The 19,082-nt window shown below is 48.3% G+C and overlaps 1 protein-coding gene across 1 annotated transcript; it reads right to left on the reverse strand.

The window, feature by feature from the left end:
- Nucleotides 1-219: 219 nt before the first annotated feature.
- Nucleotides 220-11,337, reverse strand: VRTN (vertebrae development associated). Its single transcript, XM_003924539.3, has 2 exons — nt 11,171-11,337; nt 220-3,422 (listed from the first exon to the last, which is right to left on the reverse strand). Exon 2 carries the CDS (start codon nt 3,419-3,421, stop codon nt 1,319-1,321), a length of 2,103 nt encoding a protein of 700 aa, XP_003924588.1. The 5' UTR covers nt 3,422; nt 11,171-11,337; the 3' UTR covers nt 220-1,318.
- Between the last annotated feature and the right edge of the window lie 7,745 nt (nt 11,338-19,082).

Consider the following 19,082-nt stretch of genomic DNA (forward strand, 5'->3'; position numbering starts at 1 on the left):
GCCTCTCCGGGTAGCCAGAGCCCCACCCCTCAGCTGGAAAAGCACCCAAGGTCACTTCTACATCCAATTCAGTCCCCAGAATAACTCTCTTCATCCCCAAGCCCTAGACCAGAGTGTGTCCCATCAAGAGAGAGAGGTCACTCTTGTCCCCTTAAATCAAAGAGGAGCATGGGAATGGGCCATCACATCCTGGGAAAACAAATACCAGACACCAAGCACTGTGGGCAATACATCACTTTATTTCTTCGGTTTTCCAACTTTACTCTTGGAGGTAGCAAATTTAGTCTCCCACCCGCCTGGCTGGTTTGTGATCCCTCATTGAAGATGGGGCTCAGGCTCCAAGGAGAGGCTCAGCAGAAGGTGGAATCCCCAAGAGACGGCCAGGCTGGCAGAGGACTGCAGCATCCCAGAGGTGGATCAAGCACCCACAAGCAGAGACTCTGGGCCATCCATATCCCCCACACAGAGCCTGCATCTCCTCCCAGCTTTGCCCCACCCGGTACCACACTCCTTGCAGTGGACAGGCAGCCCCTCCCTCAGTGATCTCCAGTGCCTCAGCGCCATCCCTTAGAGGCCCGCCATGATTCTTCCAGTACATCCCTGCTGCTGCTCACGTTGAACCTGGCACCTTCTCCCCGAGATGCCAGGCACAAGCTGCTGATCAGCTCCACATTTAATTTTCTATTTTTTTTAAGAGATGGGGTCTTGATACATTGCCCAGGCTGATGTCAAACTCCTGGGCCTCAAGTGATCCTCCTGCCTTGGCCTCCCAAAGTGCTAGGATTACAGGCATAAGCCACCACACCTGACCCATATTTGAGTTTAATGTTCCTTTGGGAAACATCTGAGTAAAGAGGATGCCAAGCCCCAAAAGAAACTGAAGATACACTTTCCACCCAGTGGGACCAATGACCATGCTACTATAATGCTCCTTTTGTCCCCAGGTAAAGCTGAAAGCAGCTCTAGCTAGCCAACCCCCCTCTGAACCCCCTGACATGATACAGCTTCCAACTCTAGCACGGGGGCCAGCCAATCCACTCAAATGAAACCAAAAACTAAATCACAACAATAAAAATATGACCAGCAAACAAAAGAGAACATCTCTGGTCCCACAGCTTTCTACCAGAGACCAGATGGCTGATTTCTGGCACTCTCTCTGTCCTGGAGCCAGAAAATAACACACATATGCCCTTGGACTCAGAGTAGACACTGTGGGACCCAGAGCAAAGGACATCCTGGTCAAACCTGGGGTCAGGTCAGGTCCCTGACCCTCTCCAAACTGGTCCCCCTTCCCCCTAGCCCTTTTTGTACCTCCCCATCAGCCATCCACCAGGGTAAGGCCATCATAGAGTGCTCGCTTCCACATATAGTAGGTGGAACGGGCAGTGAAGGGGAAGAGTGCGCTGAACTCCTTGTAGGAGGGGAAGCTCTTGGACTGGAAGCGCTTCTGCAAGAACAGCTTGGCCTGGGCTTTGAACTTAGTGGTGGCAATCATGTCCATCACCAGCATCCGGCCATCCCTGCCATCCGCTGCTGCCACCACAGCTTGGCTCGACAGGGGCCCACTGTGGGGCTGGCCTTGGGCTAGGGCCCCCTCTTGTGGGGCCCCCTCTCTGGAAGGCCCTCCCTCTGCATCTTCAGAAGCAGCCCCCACGGATGGGGCCATCACAGCTGTCACATCCCTGCCAGCCTCTTTCTCCTGCTTCTCCTCAGCTTCCTGCCCTCCTTTGCCCAAGGTGGGAGCTGGCACCTGGAGTTTGGACAGGCCTCTGGGCCAACCCCGGGCAAGACTCTTCCAGACCCAAAAGGCAGAAGGTGACAGGCTGGGGTAGCGGAGGCGGAAGCGGCAAAAGGGGAGATGCCCACTCAGCACCTGCCTGCGGGCAGCCCTGCGCAGACGCCTCTGCCAACGGGACAGGGGCATCCTTAGTGGCAGGAGCTCCCTGGGGGTGGGAGCCTCCTCACCCGTGGCTTTTCCTACCCCCACTTCTGCCTCACCCTTCCAAGGGATTATAGCCCCATCCCCAACAGATGCTGGCTGCGGAGTTCCGGCAGCTGAGAGGGCTGGTGCTGGCTTGAAGCTGGGGTTCCTCCGGAGGGCCTTTCGCCGCCAATTGTAATAGGTGGACCGTGAGATGCCCGGGAAACTGCGTTTGAAGCAGCGATAGGGCACCAGCGTGTTCAGGGAGATGCAATGCTCCAGGTACAACTTGGCTCGCTGCATTAAGACCACTCCAGGGCTGGACACCGCCAGCGCGGAGCACTCCAGCTCCTCGGCCACCTGCTCCTCTGGCTTCTCTAGCTCCTCCACGGCCAGCACCTCGCTGGGGGGCAGGGCCGGGCAGGTGCCAGAGCCCAGCAGCTCATGCTTCCAGGCATAGTAAGTGGAGCGGGAGATCTCGGGGAACTGCTGGAGGAACTGCTGGAGCGGCACAACGCCCCCGCGGTGGAAGCTGTCCTGTAGGAAGTGCTTGGCAGAGAAGCGGGCAGCCACCTTCTGCCGGTGCTCCTGCGACTGGCGCCGCCAGCGGTAGAAGGTGCTCTTGGTGACGCTGTAGCGCTCACAGAGATGAGAGTAGCTGAGGCCAGGTTCACGGTTGAGGAGCTCCAGGGTCTTGGCCGGCGATGGCAGAGGAGCCAGGGCTGGAAGAGCTGGGGCCACGCCAGGAGCACCTTCCGCCTCCACCTCTTCCAGCCCCACCACCGGGGCAAAGTAGTGGTGGCGGAAGAAGTGGCTGGTGAGCGGCTGGCCGGCCCACATGATGTGCAGCGTGGAGGGCACGTGGTCACAGCGCCGGGGCCGGATGACGCGGTTGAAGTAGGGCCGGATCTTGAGGTTGCGCATGGGGTAGATGGAGTAGATGTTGCGCTGGAGGACGGACGCGAGAGCGTACAAGTGCCACACGTTGGAGAAGCTGCTCGGAAAGCAGGAGGCCTTAACGTCAGCATCGAAGATGGCCTCCAGCGTGGCGGGGGGCAGGCTGGTCATCTCAGGGGACTCCTCGGAGCACAGGGAATAGCGCACGGCCTGCAGCATGACTTTGGAGTCGATCATGCCCTGGAGGTAGTAGTGTCTGTGCAGCAGCATCTCCACCACCGTGCGGGCGCGCAGCTCCAGGCTGAGGCCCGCGTCACCCCACAGCAGCATGCTGGCCGCCTCGAACAGCAGGCTGCCCTCGCCCTTGCACACCAGCGGCAGCATGTTCCGGGGAGCATCGTCCGGATACAGACTCAGGGCCACCGAGTCCACTTCTAGCACCTGGGGGCTAGGGCCTGCCTCCCGGTAGGTGGGGAGAGTAAAGGAAGACAGGACCCGCTTGGCCTCGAGGGCAGCACCGACCAGGCCCTCCAGGCCTTCGCACTCCACTGCCTCCTGCAGCTCCTGCAGCACCCGCTGTACCAGCTGGTTCCGAGAAGTCATCCTGCCAGGGCAAAGGATAGAGGGGTAGAGGGCACAAGTTAGCTCAAAGTGCCCACGTGACGAATGGCAACAGTGCCCTGCCCACTCCTGCACTTTCTCCCAAAAGGTAATGTTTATCTGCTTCTATCCTCCCAGAATAGATGGGAGGTTCATCACTGAATGGTACTGAGGAAAAGTGTGATCTCTGGAACCTGGCTTTGAATCCTGGCTCCGACATAAGCTTGGTCACCTTGGGCAAGTCGCTTAACTTCTCTATGCTTCTGTTCATTTTCTATTGAATGGGCATGGTGTTTTAAAATCTGCTTTATAAGTCGGGCACGGTGGCTCACACTGTAATCCCAGCACTTTGGGAGGCTGAGGCAGGCGGATAACTTAAAGTCAAAAGTTTGAGACCAGCCTGGCCAACATGGTAAAACTCTGTCTCTACTAAAAATACAAAAATTAGCCAGGTGTGGTGGCCAGGCATGGTGGCATGTGCCTATAGTCCCGGCTACTTTGGGAGGCCAAGGCAGGAGGATCATCTGAGCCCGGGAATCTGAGGCTGCAGTGAGCAATGACTGCCACCACTGCACTCCAGCCTGGGTGATATGAATAAGACTATATCTCCAAAAAAAAAAAAAAAAAAAAAAGGAGGCCAGGTACAGTGGCTCATGCCTGCCTATAATCCCAACACTTTGGGAGGCTGAGGCGGGCAGATCATTTAAGGTCAGGAGGTTTGAGACTAGTCTGGCCAACATGGTGAAACCCCATCACTACTAAAAATACAAAAAAAAAAAAAAGTTAGCCAGGAATGATGACACACACCTGTAATCTCAGCTACTCAGGAGGCTGAGGCACGAGAATCACTTGAACCTGGGAGGCAGAGGTTGCAGTGAGTAGAGATCATCCCAAATAACCAATGGGTGCTGTTACAAAATCATGCACTGTAGAAGAATCATTCAAAGTATAAAAAGACCAGGTGCAACGGCTCATGCCTGTAATCCCAACACTTTGGGAGGCTGAGGCAGGCAGATCACAAGGTCAGGAGATTGTGACCAGCCTGGCCAACATGGTGAAACCCCATCTCTACTAAAAATACAAAAATTAGCTGGGTGTGGTGGAACATGCCTGTAATTGCTTGAACTTGGGAGGTGAAGGTTGCAGTGAGCTGAGATGGCACCACTGCACTCCAGCCTGGTTGGCAGAGCAAGACTCTCTTTTTTTTTTTTTTTTTTTTGTGAAACAGAGTTTCACTCTTGTTACCCAGGCTGGAGTGCAATGGCGCGATCTTGGCTCACCACAACCTCCGCCTCCTGGGTTCAGGCAATTCTCCTGCCTCAGCCTCCTGAGTAGCTGGGATTACAGGCACGCGCCACCATGCCCAGCTAATTTTTTGTATGTTTTAGTAGAGACGGGGTTTCACCATGTGGACCAGGATGGTCTCGATCTCTTGACCTCGTGATCCACCCGCCTCGGCCTCCCAAAGTGCTGGGATTACAGGCTTGAGCCACCGCGCCCGGCCCCAAGACTCTGTCTCAAAAAAAAAAAAAAAAAAAAAAAAAAGAGAGAGAGCGAGAGAGACCCATGGATTTTAATATAACAAGGTACAAAAAGTTCATGGATACAGTTTCAAATTCCACATTATACCTAAGCTTTGAGAAACTACTATTTGTCAAGTTTTGGTGTAGTATCCAAAAAATCCACTGAAAAAGTGATCAAAATACTCCTTTTTCCATCTACGTATCAATGAAGTTAGATTTTCTTCAGATGCTTCCACCAAAACAAATTGAACATAGAAACAGATATGAGAAAATACCGATCTTCTTTTAAACCAGATACTCTGGAGATGTGGGAAAATGTAACAAGGTAGAATAATATGCTCTAGGGCATTATTTAACATTTTCCACATCTCTATAGAATCTGGTTTAAAAGAAGATAGTCTAGTCAGGCGACGCCTGTAATCCCTGCACTTTGGGAGGCTGAGGCAGGTGGATCACCTGAGGTCAAGAGTTCCAGACCAGCCTGGGCAACATGATGAAATACCATCTCTACTAAAAATACAAAAAATTAGGCCGGGCGCGGTGGCTCAAGCCTGTAATCCCAGCACTTTGGGAGGCCGAGGCGGGTGGATCACGAGGTCGAGAGATGAAGACCATCCTGGTCAACATGGTGAAACCCCGTCTCTACTAAAAATACAAAAAACTAGCTGGGCGTGGTGGTGCGTGCCTGTAATCCCAGCTACTCAGGAGGCTGAGGCAGGAGAATTGCCTGAACCCAGGAGGCGGAGGTTGCGGTAAGCCGAGATCGCGCCATTGCACTCCAGCCTGGGTAATAAGAGCGAAACTCCGTCTCAAAAAAAAAAAAAAAAAAATACAAAAAATTAGCTGAGTGTGGTGGTGCACACCTGTAATCCCAGCTACTCAGGAGGAGGCAAGAGAATCACTTGAACCCAGGAGGTGGAGGTTGCCGTGAGCTGAGATCGCACCACTGCACTCCAGTCTAGGCAACAGAGTGAGAAAGAAAGAAAGGAAAGAAAGAAAGAAGCAGGTTTTTTTGTTCTGGAAATGTCACCTTTCACAAAAATGATTATTTGTTACTGTATGACAGGCTTTAAAAATATATATATCAGTTTTAATCTTGTATACAATACTGTCATATTGGAGATAGGAAAGTATATACAATTTAAAAAAGAAAAAGAAAAAAAAATTTGTATACCATATACACTGGTAGATATGACCTATATGGACAAAAGGTGTTCAGGATCTTCAGAGCATACAGGAGTCCTGAAACCAGAAAGTTGGAGAAGTGCTGCGATAGAACAAAGACAGCCTTTTCAAAGGGGCAGCGACTATCTATTCACTTCACAAAGACCTAATAGTTAGGATTTACTGAGCATTTACTAAGCATTTACTATTTGTCATGCACTGTCCTAATCTTGACACTAATACTCTAAGGTAAGTACTACCATTATCCCCAACTTACAGGTGAGGAAACTGAAGCAACTGAAGTTAGCCTAATTTGCCCAAGGTCACAATACAAGCTAGTTGAAACCAAATGCTTTTGTTTTGTTCACTTTTTTGAGACTTAGTCTCACTCTATCACCCAGGCTGGAGTGCAGGGGCTGCTCACTGCAACCTCCACCCCCAGGGTTCAAGTGATTCTCCTGCCTCAGCCTCCCAAGTAACTAGAACTGTAGGCACATGCCACCATGAACAGTTAATTTTTGTATTTTTAGTAGAGACAGGGTTTTACCATGTCCACCAGGGTCGTCTCATGGTTTCAAACTCCTGACCTCAGGTGATCCACCCACCTTTGCCTCCCAAAGTGCTGGGATTACAGGCAAGAGCCACCATGCCTGGCCCCAGATGCTCTTTAGGGTCTGAGATTCATCTCCTGTTTAAACCCTTAACCACCTTTTAACACAAAACTAATCATCTTGGTTACTGTTATATTTTTATTCAGTTACAAAGCAGTGTGGTATTCCTTCATAGACACTGTTTTTAAATTAGGAGAGAGACCATTATCCTTTCTAGTTTCTCAGATCTTGTTCACAGATTGAACTTGTTCTCAGAGTTTAATCAATTGCTTTAGATAAGCCTTAGATTTAAAACTGGTGTTTGGGCATATACATTTTTTTCAGCTTATCAAACTGTACTCTTAAGGCTAGGCATGGTGGCACACACCTGTAATCCCAGCACTTTGGGAGGCTGGGGCAGGAAAATCATTTGAGCAGTTTGAGGTTGCAGGGAGCTATGATCACGCCACTGTACCTCAGCCTGAGCAACAGAGGAGACTGCCCCCCAAAAAAACAAAACCAAAAAAAAAGCTACATTGAAAGAAACGTATGAATGCAAATTGTACCTTAGTAAAATTAAAAAAAAAAAAAAAGTAAAACTACTGAAGGAACACCTGCCAGAATTTTACTTGATAATCGAAGAAGGAAAGTTGTTTAAAAATTGGGAATCAGGGCCAGGCGCGGTGGCTCAAGCCTGTAATCCCAGCACTGTGGGAGGCCGGGGCGGATGGATCACGAGGTCAAGAGATCAAGACCATCCTGGTCAACATGGTGAAACCCCGTCTCTACTAAAAATACAAAAAATTGGCTGGGCGCGGTGGCTCAAGCCTGTAATCCCAGCACTTTGGGAGGCCGAGGCGGGTGGATCACGAGGTCAAGAGATCGAGACCATCCTGGTCAACATGGTGAAACCCCGTCTCTACTAAAAATACAAAAAAATTAGCTGGGCATGGTGGCACGTGCCTGTAATCCCAGCTACTCAGGAGGCTGAGGCAGGAGAATTGCCTGAACCCAGGAGGCGGAGGTTGCGGTGAGCCGAGATCGCGCCATTGCACTCCAGCCTGGGTAACAAGAGCAAAAACTCCGTCTCAAAAAAAAAAAAAAACAAAACAAAAAAACAAAACATTAGCTGGGCATGGTGGCACGTGCCTGTAATCCCAGCTACTTAGGAGGCTGAGGCAGGAGAATTGCTTGAACCCAGGAGGCAGAGGTTGCAGTGAGCCAAGATCGCGCTATTGCACTCCAGCCTGGGTAACAAGTGCGAAACTGTCTCAAAAAAAAAAAAAAAAAAAAAAAAAAAAAATTGGGAATCAGGCCAGGCGTGGTGGCTCACATCTGTAATCCCAGAACTTTGGGAAGCTGAGGTGGGTGGATAGCTTGAGCCCCAGGAGTTTGAGACCAGCCTGGGCAACATAACATAACCCCATCTCTGTGGGGGTGGCGGAGAATTAGCCTGGCATAGTAGCACGTGCCTGTAGTCCCAGCTACTCAGAAGGCCGAGGTAGGAAGATAGTCTGAGCCTCGGAGGGCTGAGATTACACCACTGCACTCCAAAAAAGATAAAATTAAAATGAAAAAAATTAAAATTGGTAATCAGAATCACCTTTGGATAAAATGTCTACACTGTAAATCTCTTTAAAAATGTGTATATTATAATAAATCTGGTATAATCTCTCACCATATTACTATTTGTACCATATTATTTAACTCTAGAAGTTGGCTTTTATTACTCTGTCGACTTTTATGCCTTTTATACTTACTGTAAAAAGAAAATTATTACTTTTCTTTGGATTCAGGAGATAAACCGTATCAGTCCTTAGTAAACAGAGCACTTATATTATACAATTTTCCAAAAATGAACCTGTCAGAGCATACAGAGCCTTGAAAAAAATAAAATTAAAAACGAACCCTGAAGAACAAACTGTGTACACAAAGACCAGCTTTTTCATTTTGGCAGACAATCATGTCAACAAGCAAGACGTTGAGTTTGTGTTTTTCTTGCATGATGTTACTTGTTGAATGCTATTTTACGGCTGCATACAAATGAGTGCTCTGCTAGCTACTTTGTAAACAAAATTAGGAAAATAGCCACCATTTACTGACTGCTTCCTATGTGCATTTAACTAGGTAATTCAACCAAAATCTCAGGAAAAACAAGAGGGAACAATAAATTTAAGATGTGTGGATGATTTTTAATACCCTTACACATAATTAGCCAATTTCCTGAGCGAAGCATGAGGTTCTCCCAAGTGTTAACAAGTATCTGCCAGCTTTTCACCCTTAAGCATTTGGATTTCAAGCTTTTCAGAGGTAATTTTGTTTATATGTGGTTCTCACCTTCCCTCCATGTGAACTACAATTCCATCACACCTTTGCTATCTACAGGATCCCTAGTCCAGTTCACACCTGGAGGCTCGGGGTTTAAATTAAGCAACGTTCTCAAGACCACACAGCTTTCAAAAACTGCAAAGTCTAAGCAGATTGACTCTCAAACTGCCCTTCTAACCACTATAATTCCATCACCCAAAATTCTCATCATGCAGTGGATCCAGAAACACACGGATTTGGGGAACTTTGAGATAAACTTGGCCATTTTACAGATAAGGAAATTGAGGTCCAGAAAGGTAAAGTCGACTTGCCTGAATTCATGGAGCAGTGTCCAGATAGCTTCCAACACAACATCTAGATATGCCACACTTCCTCTTGCACAGTCCCCACCCGTCCCCACCCTACTCGTCCCACCCTAGCTACCCGCCCCAGTCCCAGTCCCAGTTCCACCCGGCTCCACCCAATCTCATTCCTGCCTCTTCGCCAAAGAGGTAGGAGGTACAAGTAGGTGATACCCGGCTTCTGGCTTCCACAAAAGCTTAAGAAAAAGCAGCGCCACACTCACCCCCAACCCAGATGGATTGGCCCGACAGAGAACAAGGCCGTGCGGAAAGGGCCGGGGCTGCACGGGGAAGCCTATCACTCTTAAGTAGACAATTGACGATGGGGTTCAGGTGCAACAGTCTTTTTGGCAATGGCTCTCTTCCTCGAAGTGCAATGCAAAGCAGACAGGCCAGTTGCCAGGTGCATTCAGGGAAGGAGGTGCAAAAAGTGATAGCTAATCTATGGACTTTGCCCAGCTGGCCTCCACAACTCTCGGAAGCGATCTGAAGAGGTATGAAACCAAGGTGGCAAAGCGCCCTCGGATTGCACAGGCGATCCTCTCCTCTTGCTTGAGATTGGAAGGGAGAGGGTAAATGCATCCAGCCAGGATCTTAGCACCAGGAAAGTCTCTGGAGTCAAGGAATGAATGAATGGCCACAGGCTACCCTGCAGGGCACTCACAGCCTCGTCTTCACCAAGGTCAGCCTCCCCACTCTCCCATTCTTTATTTCAAGCAGATAGGGTGTCAGAACCCAGCCCTGGCCTCTTGTTCCCTGTGTTTTAGGAGCGAGTCAGGGCTTTGGGTAGGTCAAGGGATGGGAGGGCAAGAGATCTGCTCTTACGATGCTGGCCTGGTCTTCAGAACAAACTCCTTCCCCACCAGCCTCATCCAGGGCTCTAGCTTACCATGGATCCCGTGTTTTCACCCCTCCCTTTTCTTCCTCTCCCTCCCAAAGCAAGCACTGTGTTCTCTACAGTCAACCCGCACATGGGCCACACAGGTCTCAGCCCGCAGTAAGGCTCTGGGTTTGATTCTCCCCTGGATGGCGGACTCCTCACCTGGCCTCACTCCATGCCTCTCGGCCCTTCCCTCCCTGCCCCAGGCCACACCAGCCCAACTGCACAGCCTGCGCCCTGCCAGGGCTTAAGGGAGCGCCAGCCATCTTGGCTCCCTCCCCGGTGGCCTAGAGGCCCAGCCGGGCAAGGGCGGCTGCCAGGGTTGGCTGGTGGCAGCCAAGCCTTTGGGCTGCGGCTTCCCAAGGAAATTCCCACCACCAAGGGTAGCGGCGGCACCTTAGGTCACAAGGGTCGGCCTGAGGCCACCAAGTCAATCCAGCCCAGTTCAGTTGCTCTACAGGACCACGTGTTTGGAAGGGAGGGAGAGTGCAGCCCACAGAGGGAAGCAGCACAGACTCCTAGTTGCCCCTTGGGGTGCCAGGAGGCAGTGGGTGGCAAAAGAGGGAGCTGGCAGGTCCGGGGATACAAGGACGAGGGATCCAACCTGAGAAGCTCCGGGAACCTAGGGTGGGACAGAGGCCAGATTATTGTGTAGGGTGGGGAAGGGAGATAGGCAGACGGGTGGGGGTGGGGACAGGCTGGAGGTGGAGGTGGGGGTGGGGAGAAAGAGAACTTGAAACAATGCGTCCTCTCCCTCTGCATACACACACACATACATACACACATCACACAGCATCTTCACGGGGTCACTCCTTGACCTGGGCCCAGTAGGATCCCAAGGTCATCTCTGACCCCGCTAGAGCCTCTATGCTGTGCGGGGTACCCCCACCCTTCCTAGTTTCGAGGAAACTCACTGGTTTACTGACCTGGAGGGTGACCCAGAGCCCTGGGGGCATCCACTTCTCACTCCACCTTCCAGCCTGGGACATTTAAGTCACCCTGCGGGGCAGCGTCCCCAGCTGAGCTCGTCTCACTCCAGAACCAGTTTCATATCTGTAGAGGACCATTGAGCATGGACCGTCTACAGCCAACTGGCCGGTGGGGAAGCGGCTTAAGCCACTCCCCCCAGGAAATCGCCCACCCTCAAGTGCTCTGTACCAAGATGAAAGAAGTGCAAATTCGGGGGTCACTTCCAATGGTAAAGTGATAGCAGCTATTGTCATCCACTCTCCCCAGCTGGGGGTGTTAAAGCGCACTGACGCAGCTCTGAAACAGACCCCAAACTGCCCAGAGAAAACTTGAAAGAAAGTTGATTTCTAAAGAGTTTGGGGGGAGGGGAGAGAAGGGGAGGAGAAGGTTCGGATTGAAAGACCGAGGGGAAGAAAGTCTGGCCAGGCTTTCAGGGGAGGTGGATGAGAGCAAGGCTGGGGCCCAGAAACTAGTTATGGATGATTACCTAGAGAAATACCTTGAGGCGCTGTGAACCCTCAAAATGCATCTCTTCCTGAGTCAGCTCCCACCAACCCTGGTCCTGGAAGACAGGGAGAACCACGCAGGCTGGAGAGCTACTCACCACCCCATCATGGTGCAGGCACTCTTCCCATCCAGGAAGGCCCCACTTTCTCTAAAGGCTACATCCCCACCCCCGCATTCTCTGTACATCCCCCAGAGTTGGGGTTCAACACCTCTCGTTCCCAAAGCAAGCCTGGGCCAGAGCTGCATCTGTCAGGAGCCAGGGGGCCTATCCCAGGGCACCTAACTTACTGAGCCCCACAAAAAGGTAGGGGCATGCAGTACCTGCAGCTTCTTCGTTCCTCCGACACGGTTTACCTAGGGCCCAGGGGCCTCAAATAATCCCAGGAGGAACCAGTCCAGCTCCTGCTGATGGGGGAGGTGAAGGCCTCAGGATTGCAGCCTTGGTGGCAGCTTCCCCCCAGGGGCTTTCCAGCCTGGCTTTAACCCTTTGGAGTGCTGTAGCTAGCTGCTGCTTTCCAATTTCACCCACTGCTCCTCCGTGCCCTTTCCCCTGGCAACGGGACTGTAAAATGCCCCCAAGTATCCGTACGCCCCAGCTCCACTATTATCACCTTCTCTCTCAATCACAGCTCCACACTTACCACCAAAGGCAAAAATCCTTCACTAAACACCCTTTCCTAGGGGCACTGGAAGAAGGGCCACCACACTTGAACCCAAGTCCCATTCCTGGGTCCTAATCACACCCGCCCCAACCACCGTGATGGCAGTGGCCTGATGCCCTGTCTTGGACTTGGGTTTGAATGCCAACCCTGCCCCTAACTGAGTGTGACCTTAGGCAAATTGTTCAAGCCCTCCCAGCCTGACTTTGTGGTTAATGGGGTATAACATCCACCCCAGAGAGTCATTAGGTAAATTCCATTAAATGATAAATTTAAAACATTTAGAACTCTTGCTTGGGACAAAGAAAGTGTATTCTAGTTCTTGGCCTTTCCAGTTAATTTGAAATTATTTTTAAATTCTTAATATAAATATGCTGTATTTTTAAAATTTTGGAGGATAGTGATTATCTCATAGGAGATGGAATTATGAAATACCTTTTTTTTTCCACACTATGGTCTTTCTGTGCTGTTTGACATTTTACTTAAAAAGCCTGCATTACTTGCTATCGTTTTAAAAAGCAATGAAGATAATTTTAAAATTTTTTAAAGGCTAATGGAATCTTTCGAAGTGTTTTTTTAAAAGAAAGTGAAAAAACAAAAAGATTTGTAGGCTTTTCCATTACAAAAGTAAGAGTGTTATTTATAGAATAATTGGGAAATTTTTTGAAAGTAAAGTAAAAGGTAGAAAACTACCTATAATCTCATTGTCTAAAGACAGTTATTGTTAACATCTCAGTGTATTTTGTTCTAATCCAGCTCTTTTACCTTAGATTTACATAAGTTAAGCATTCCCTTTACAAAATAATACAGAATAAATACAGATTCAAATAATACGGAATAAAATGGCCAGGCGTGGTGGTGCATGCCTACAGTCCCAGCTACTCGAAAGGCTGGGGCCAGAGGATCGCTTGTGTCCAGAAGGTGGAAGCTGCAGTGAGCTATGAACACACCATCACACCACTACACTCCAGCCTGAGTGACAAAGTGAGATCCTGTATCAAAAAAAGAAAAAGCCGGGCGCGGTGGCTCAAGCCTGTAATCCCAGCACTTTGGGAGGCCGAGGCGGATGGATCACGAGGTCAAGAGATCGAGACCATCCTGGTCAACATGGTGAAACCCCGTCTCTACTAAAAGTGCAAAAAATTAGCTGGGCATGGTGGCACGTGCCTGTAATCCCAGCTACTCAGGAGGCTGAGGCAGGAGAATTGCCTGAGCCCAGGAGGCGGAGGTTGCGGTGAGCCGAGATCATGCCATTGCACTCCAGCCTGGGTAACAAGAGCGAAACTCCCTCTCAAAAAAAAAAGAGTAGGTAAGCAAGTTCTTTTTCTGTACCTAACACATTTCCCTTACTACATCCATCTGCCAGTCCTTTTGCTATGCATTTTCATCTTTTTTTTTTTTTCTTCCTTTTATTTGACACAGGATTTCACTCTGTTGCCCAGGCTGGGGTGAAGTGGCGAGATCATAGCTCATTTCAGCCTCAACTCTGAGCTCAAGTTATCCTGCCACCTCAGCCTCCCGAGGAGCTGGGACCAAGCACATGCCACCACACCCATATAATATTTTTATATTTTTTTGTAGAAACAGGGTCTCCCTATGTTGCCCAAACTGGTCTTGAACTCCTGAGCTCAAGTGGTCCTCCTGCCTTGGCCTCCCAAAGTGCTGGGATTACAGGCATGAGCCACCATGCTCAACCCATTTCCATCTTTTTTTTTTTTTTTTTTTTTAAGAGAGAGAGTCTCGCTTTGTCACCCATGCTGGAGTGCAGTGGCACAATCTTGGCTCACCTGAGGTCAGGAGTTTGAAACCAGCCTGGCCAACATGATGAAACCCTGTCTCTACTAAAAATACAAAATTAGCTGGGCATGGTGGTACATGCCTGTAATCCCAGGTACTCAGGAGGCTAAGGCAGGAGAATCACTTAAACCTGGGAGGTGGAGGTTGTAGTGAGCCGAGATCATGCTATGGCACTCCAGCCTGGGCAAAGAGAGCAAAACTCCGTCTCAAAAAAAAAAAAAAAAAAATCATTTTGACGGGAATAAAAAATTATTAATGAGGTTTTACACTCCTATTTTATACCAGGTCTTCAAAATTTGGTGTGTATTTTACACTTAAAGCACATCTCAATTGGGATTAGCCATATTTCAAATACTCCACAGCCACATGTGGCTTCTATATTAGCAGGGATCTAGACACAGCTTGAACTCCATTTTATGCATGGGCGTGATTTATGGATCTAGTCTTCTACTGATGAATGCTAAGGTAATTTCCATCTTTTACTAATTAAACCATGCTATGATGGGTAAGCTTGTACATGCATAATTTTGCACATACACAAGTATAGCCGTACCTTCAAATTACATGTGTAGTAGTATATAGATCTTGCAAATGTCCATACTTAGAATTTATACTATGCCAGCTGGGTGTGGTGGCTCACTCTGTAATCTCAGCACTTTGAGAGGCTGAGGCAGGTGGATCACCTGAGGTCAGGAGTTTCGGATCAGGCTAGCCAACATTGTGAAATCCTGTCTCTACTAAAAATATATAAATTAGCTCAGTGTGGTGGTGGGCACCTGTAAGTAATCCCAGCTACTCAGGAGACTGAGGCAGGAGAATCGCTTGAACCTGGGAGGTGGAGGTTGCAGCAAGGCAAGGTCACACCATTGCACTCCAGCCTGGGCCACAGAGCAAGACTCTGTCTCCAAAAAAACTTGTACCAACTTACTTTCCCAAAAACAGTATGAGATTACAATTTCCCCACCCTGTCAGTATGTGTTATCAAAAAGTGTTTTATAGGCCGGGCGCGGTGGCTCAAGCCTGTAATCCCAGCACTTTGGGAGGCCGAGGCGGGTGGATCACGAGGTCGAGAGATCGAGACCATCCTGGTCAACATGGTGAAACCCCGTCTCTACTGAAAATACAAAAAACTAGCTGGGCGTGGTGGCGCGTGCCTGTAATCCCAGCTACTCCGGAGGCTGAGGCAGGAGAATTGCGTGAGCCCAGGAGGCGGAGGTTGCGGTGAGCCGAGATCGCGCCATTGCACTCCAGCCTGGGTAACAAGAGCGAAACTCCGCCTAAAAAAAAAAAAAAAGTGTTTTATGATCTTTGCTAATCTAATAGGTGAAAAATTATTCCCTCATTATAATTCTTTTTGTTTTTTTCTCAGCATAGTTTTAATTTACATTTTAAAATTATGATAAAAGAGCATTTTTCATATATGTAAGAGCCTTTTAGACTGGCGTAATGGTTCACACCTGTAATCCCAGAACTTTGGGAGGTCAAGGCAGGAGGATCACTTGAGCCCAGGAGTTCAAAACCAGCCTGGACAACACAGTGAGACCCTGTCTCCACAAAAGGAAAAAGGAAAAAATTAGCCAGGTGTGGTGGCATGTACCGATAGTCCCAGCTACTTGGGAGGCTGAGGCAGGAGGATCTGTTGAGCCCAGGAGTTTGAGGTTGTAGTGAGCTGTGATCATACATACTACCAGTCCAGCCTGGGTGAGAGTGAGACCCTGTCTCAAGGAAAGAAAAAAAGCCATTTGTGTTTTTTTCCTCTGAATATACTTTGCCCATTTTTATATTGGATTATAGCCCTTTCTCTTTTTTTTTTTTGAGACAGAGTCTTACTCTGTCACCCAGGCTGGAGTACAGTGGTGTGATCTCGACTCACTGCAACCTCCACCTTCAGGTTCAAGGGATTCTCCCACCTCAGCTTCCCAAGTAGCTGGGATTACAGGTGAATGCCACCAAGCCCAGCTAATTTTTTCTTTGTATTTTTATTAGAGATGAGGTTGCACCATGTTGGCCAGGCTGGCCTCGAACTCCTGACCTCAAGTGATTCCACCCACCTTGGCCTCCCAAAGTTCTGGAAGTATAGGCATGAGCCACTGCACCCAACCATGTAGCCCTTTTTCTGATTGATTTGTCAGAGCTTTGTACAGTATGCATGTATGTACACATATATGCACACACATATACATATATACATTCACGTGTACATACACATGTGTGCATACATATATAAATAGTTTTATTTTGCACAAGCCCTCAGAAATAAATGTAGGATATATTAACACAGCCCTTGGTCTATGACAGGAATTAGAAATATTTTTTCTGAATTTATGGTCCATAGTTGGACTTTGAACCACAGCCTAACCAGATGTAGTACAAATCTGTCTTGTCTTTTTTTTGAATTGGGGCCTTGCTCTGTCACCCAGACTGGAGTACAGTAGTGTAACCACAGCTCACTGCAGCCTCAAACTCCTGAGCTTAAAGGATTCTTCTGCCTCTGCCTCCTGAGGAGCATACCACACCCAGGCTGATTTCCAACTCCTGGAATAACGTATCTGTCTTTTCTTTAATGGATTTTGGATTTGGTGAATTTTAAGTTACTTTTATTTCATCTGTCAAGATGAGATGTCATAAAATCAAGAGCTTGGTTGTTAAGGTTCAAACACCAAAATCCCAGATTCCCAGAAATAACTAAACCAGCTTCCACAAATACACATCTTTAGTTAATATTCACCTTGCTTTGAACAAAATTCAGATTTCAGAAGCAGAGGAGTTGAGGCTAATCCTTCACTTATAAAAAGTCATGCGGCCAGGTGCAGTGGCTCACACCTGTAATCCCAGCACTTTGGGAGGCTGAGGCAGGTGGATCACCTGAGGTCAGGAGTTCGAGACCAGCCTGGCCAACACAGTGAAAGCCCATCTCTACTAAAAATATAAAAATTAGCTGGGCATGGTGCTGGGTGCCTGTAATCCAAGCTACTTGGAAGGCTGAGACAGGAGAATCACTTGAACCAGGAGGGGAGATTGCAGTGAGCCAAGAAGGTGCCATTGCACTCCAGCCTGAGCGACAAGAGCAAAACTCTGTCTCAAAAAAATAGTAATAGTAAATAAGAGACATGCAACAGAAAAGCGTCCTTTAAATAATGAGAGAAGTAATTAACCATGTTTATTTTTAAATGTACAGCTTTTCAGGGGTTGTATAAGTGGTAGTTTACCTGAACTTTATCAGCTACCAAAAGCAAGTCCTATGTTGAGTAGGGCATTGATTGGGTGGTGAAGAGTCTAAACTTTGGAGTACGATAGGGTCAATATTCCAGCTCTGCCTTGTGGGACATGGAGCAAATTACCTGGCCTCCCAAGATCTAATTTCCCACTTAGAAAATGATGGTAACAACCTCAGAGAGGTTGCTGTGTGGATTAAATGGAAAAACTGCTTGTGAAATTCTTAGCACAGGTCTAATAATAAAATGTTCAGTAAACAGTGCTGCTATTAAGTTACTCTCTTCCCTACTCACGTTGTTTCTACAGAGATTTAAAGAATTAATCCGTCTGCCCCATCAATTAATTCATTCACTTAATGACTTATTAAATGTGTTGTTTCGGCCGGGCTCAGTGGCTTACCCAGCACTTTGGGAGGCAAGACAGGCAGATCATGAGGTCAGGAGATCAAGACCATCCTGGCCGACATGGTGAAACCCTGTCTCTATTAAAAATATAAAAAATAGGGGGCGGGCGGACAAAAAATAGATAGATAGATAGATAGATAGAAGCCTGGTGTGGCAATGTGCACCTCTAGTCCCAGCTACACTGGAGGCTGAGGCAGGAGAATTGCTTGAACGCGGGAGACGGAGGCTGCAGTGAGCTGAGATTGAGCCACTGCACTCCATCCTGGGTGACAGAAGGAGACTCTATCTCAAAAAAAAAAAAAAAATGTTATGTAACCCATCATTCATTCAATCATTTATTTATTCACTTGTGCATTTATTCATTCATTCATTCAACAGATATTTGAGCTCTTACTATGTGCCAGGTTGCAGGCTAGCCCCAGGAATACAATGATGTCTACAGACTGAACTCTAGACTTTAGAGTATGAGGGCTAAAGCTCAAAAGTCTTCTCATTGGCCAAGTGTGGTGGCTCACGTCTGTAATCCCAGCACTTTGGGAGACCAAGCTGGGCAGATCACCTGAGGCCAGGAGTTCAAGACCAGCCTGACCAATATGGTGAAACCTCGTGTCTACTAAAAATACAAAAAGTAGCCAGGTGTGGTGGCGCACACCTGTATTCCCAGCTATTCGGAAGGCTGAGGCAGGAGAATTGCTTGAACCCAAAAGGCAGAGGTTGCAGTGAGCCAAGATCACACCACTGCACTCCAGCCTGGGCAACAGAGTGAGACTCCATCTCAAAATAAAAAAAAAAGACTTCTCATTCAGTCTACAACACAACAAATACCTATTGTATTCACTATACACAAAGGCCTTAAATTTAATTGCTGCTAGTCTTACTTTCATGACATCATCTCTCCCAGCTTCTTTTATTTTCTTTTGTTAAGACAGGTCTTGCTCTATTACCCAGGCTGGAATGCAGTGGTGCAATCTTAGCTCACTGCAGCCTCAAAATCCTGGGCTCAAGTGATCCTCCCACCTCAGCCTCCCAAGTAGCTGGGACTACAGGCACACACCACCATAACCAGTGAATCTTTTTTTTTATGTTTTGTAGATACGGTATCTCACTGTTTTTCCCAGGCTGGTCTAGAACTGTGTTCAAGCCATCCTCCGGCTGCCTTGGCCCCCAAAGTGTTAAGATTACATAAATGAGCCATCATGCCCACCCTGATTTCTTTTTCTTTGTTCTTTCTTTCTCCTTCCTTTGTCTATCCCCCTCTTCCACCTTTCTCCTCTGGCCTCTCTTTG

Source organism: Saimiri boliviensis, chromosome 2, assembly GCF_048565385.1.
Source record: "Saimiri boliviensis isolate mSaiBol1 chromosome 2, mSaiBol1.pri, whole genome shotgun sequence".
In the NCBI taxonomy this organism is placed as follows: Eukaryota; Metazoa; Chordata; class Mammalia; order Primates; family Cebidae; genus Saimiri; species Saimiri boliviensis.

Coding starts and splice junctions, on each gene's coding strand:
- VRTN (XM_003924539.3), bottom strand. CDS start 3,421: ATGACTTCTCGGAACCAGCTGGTACAGCGGGTGCTGCAGGAGCTGCAG.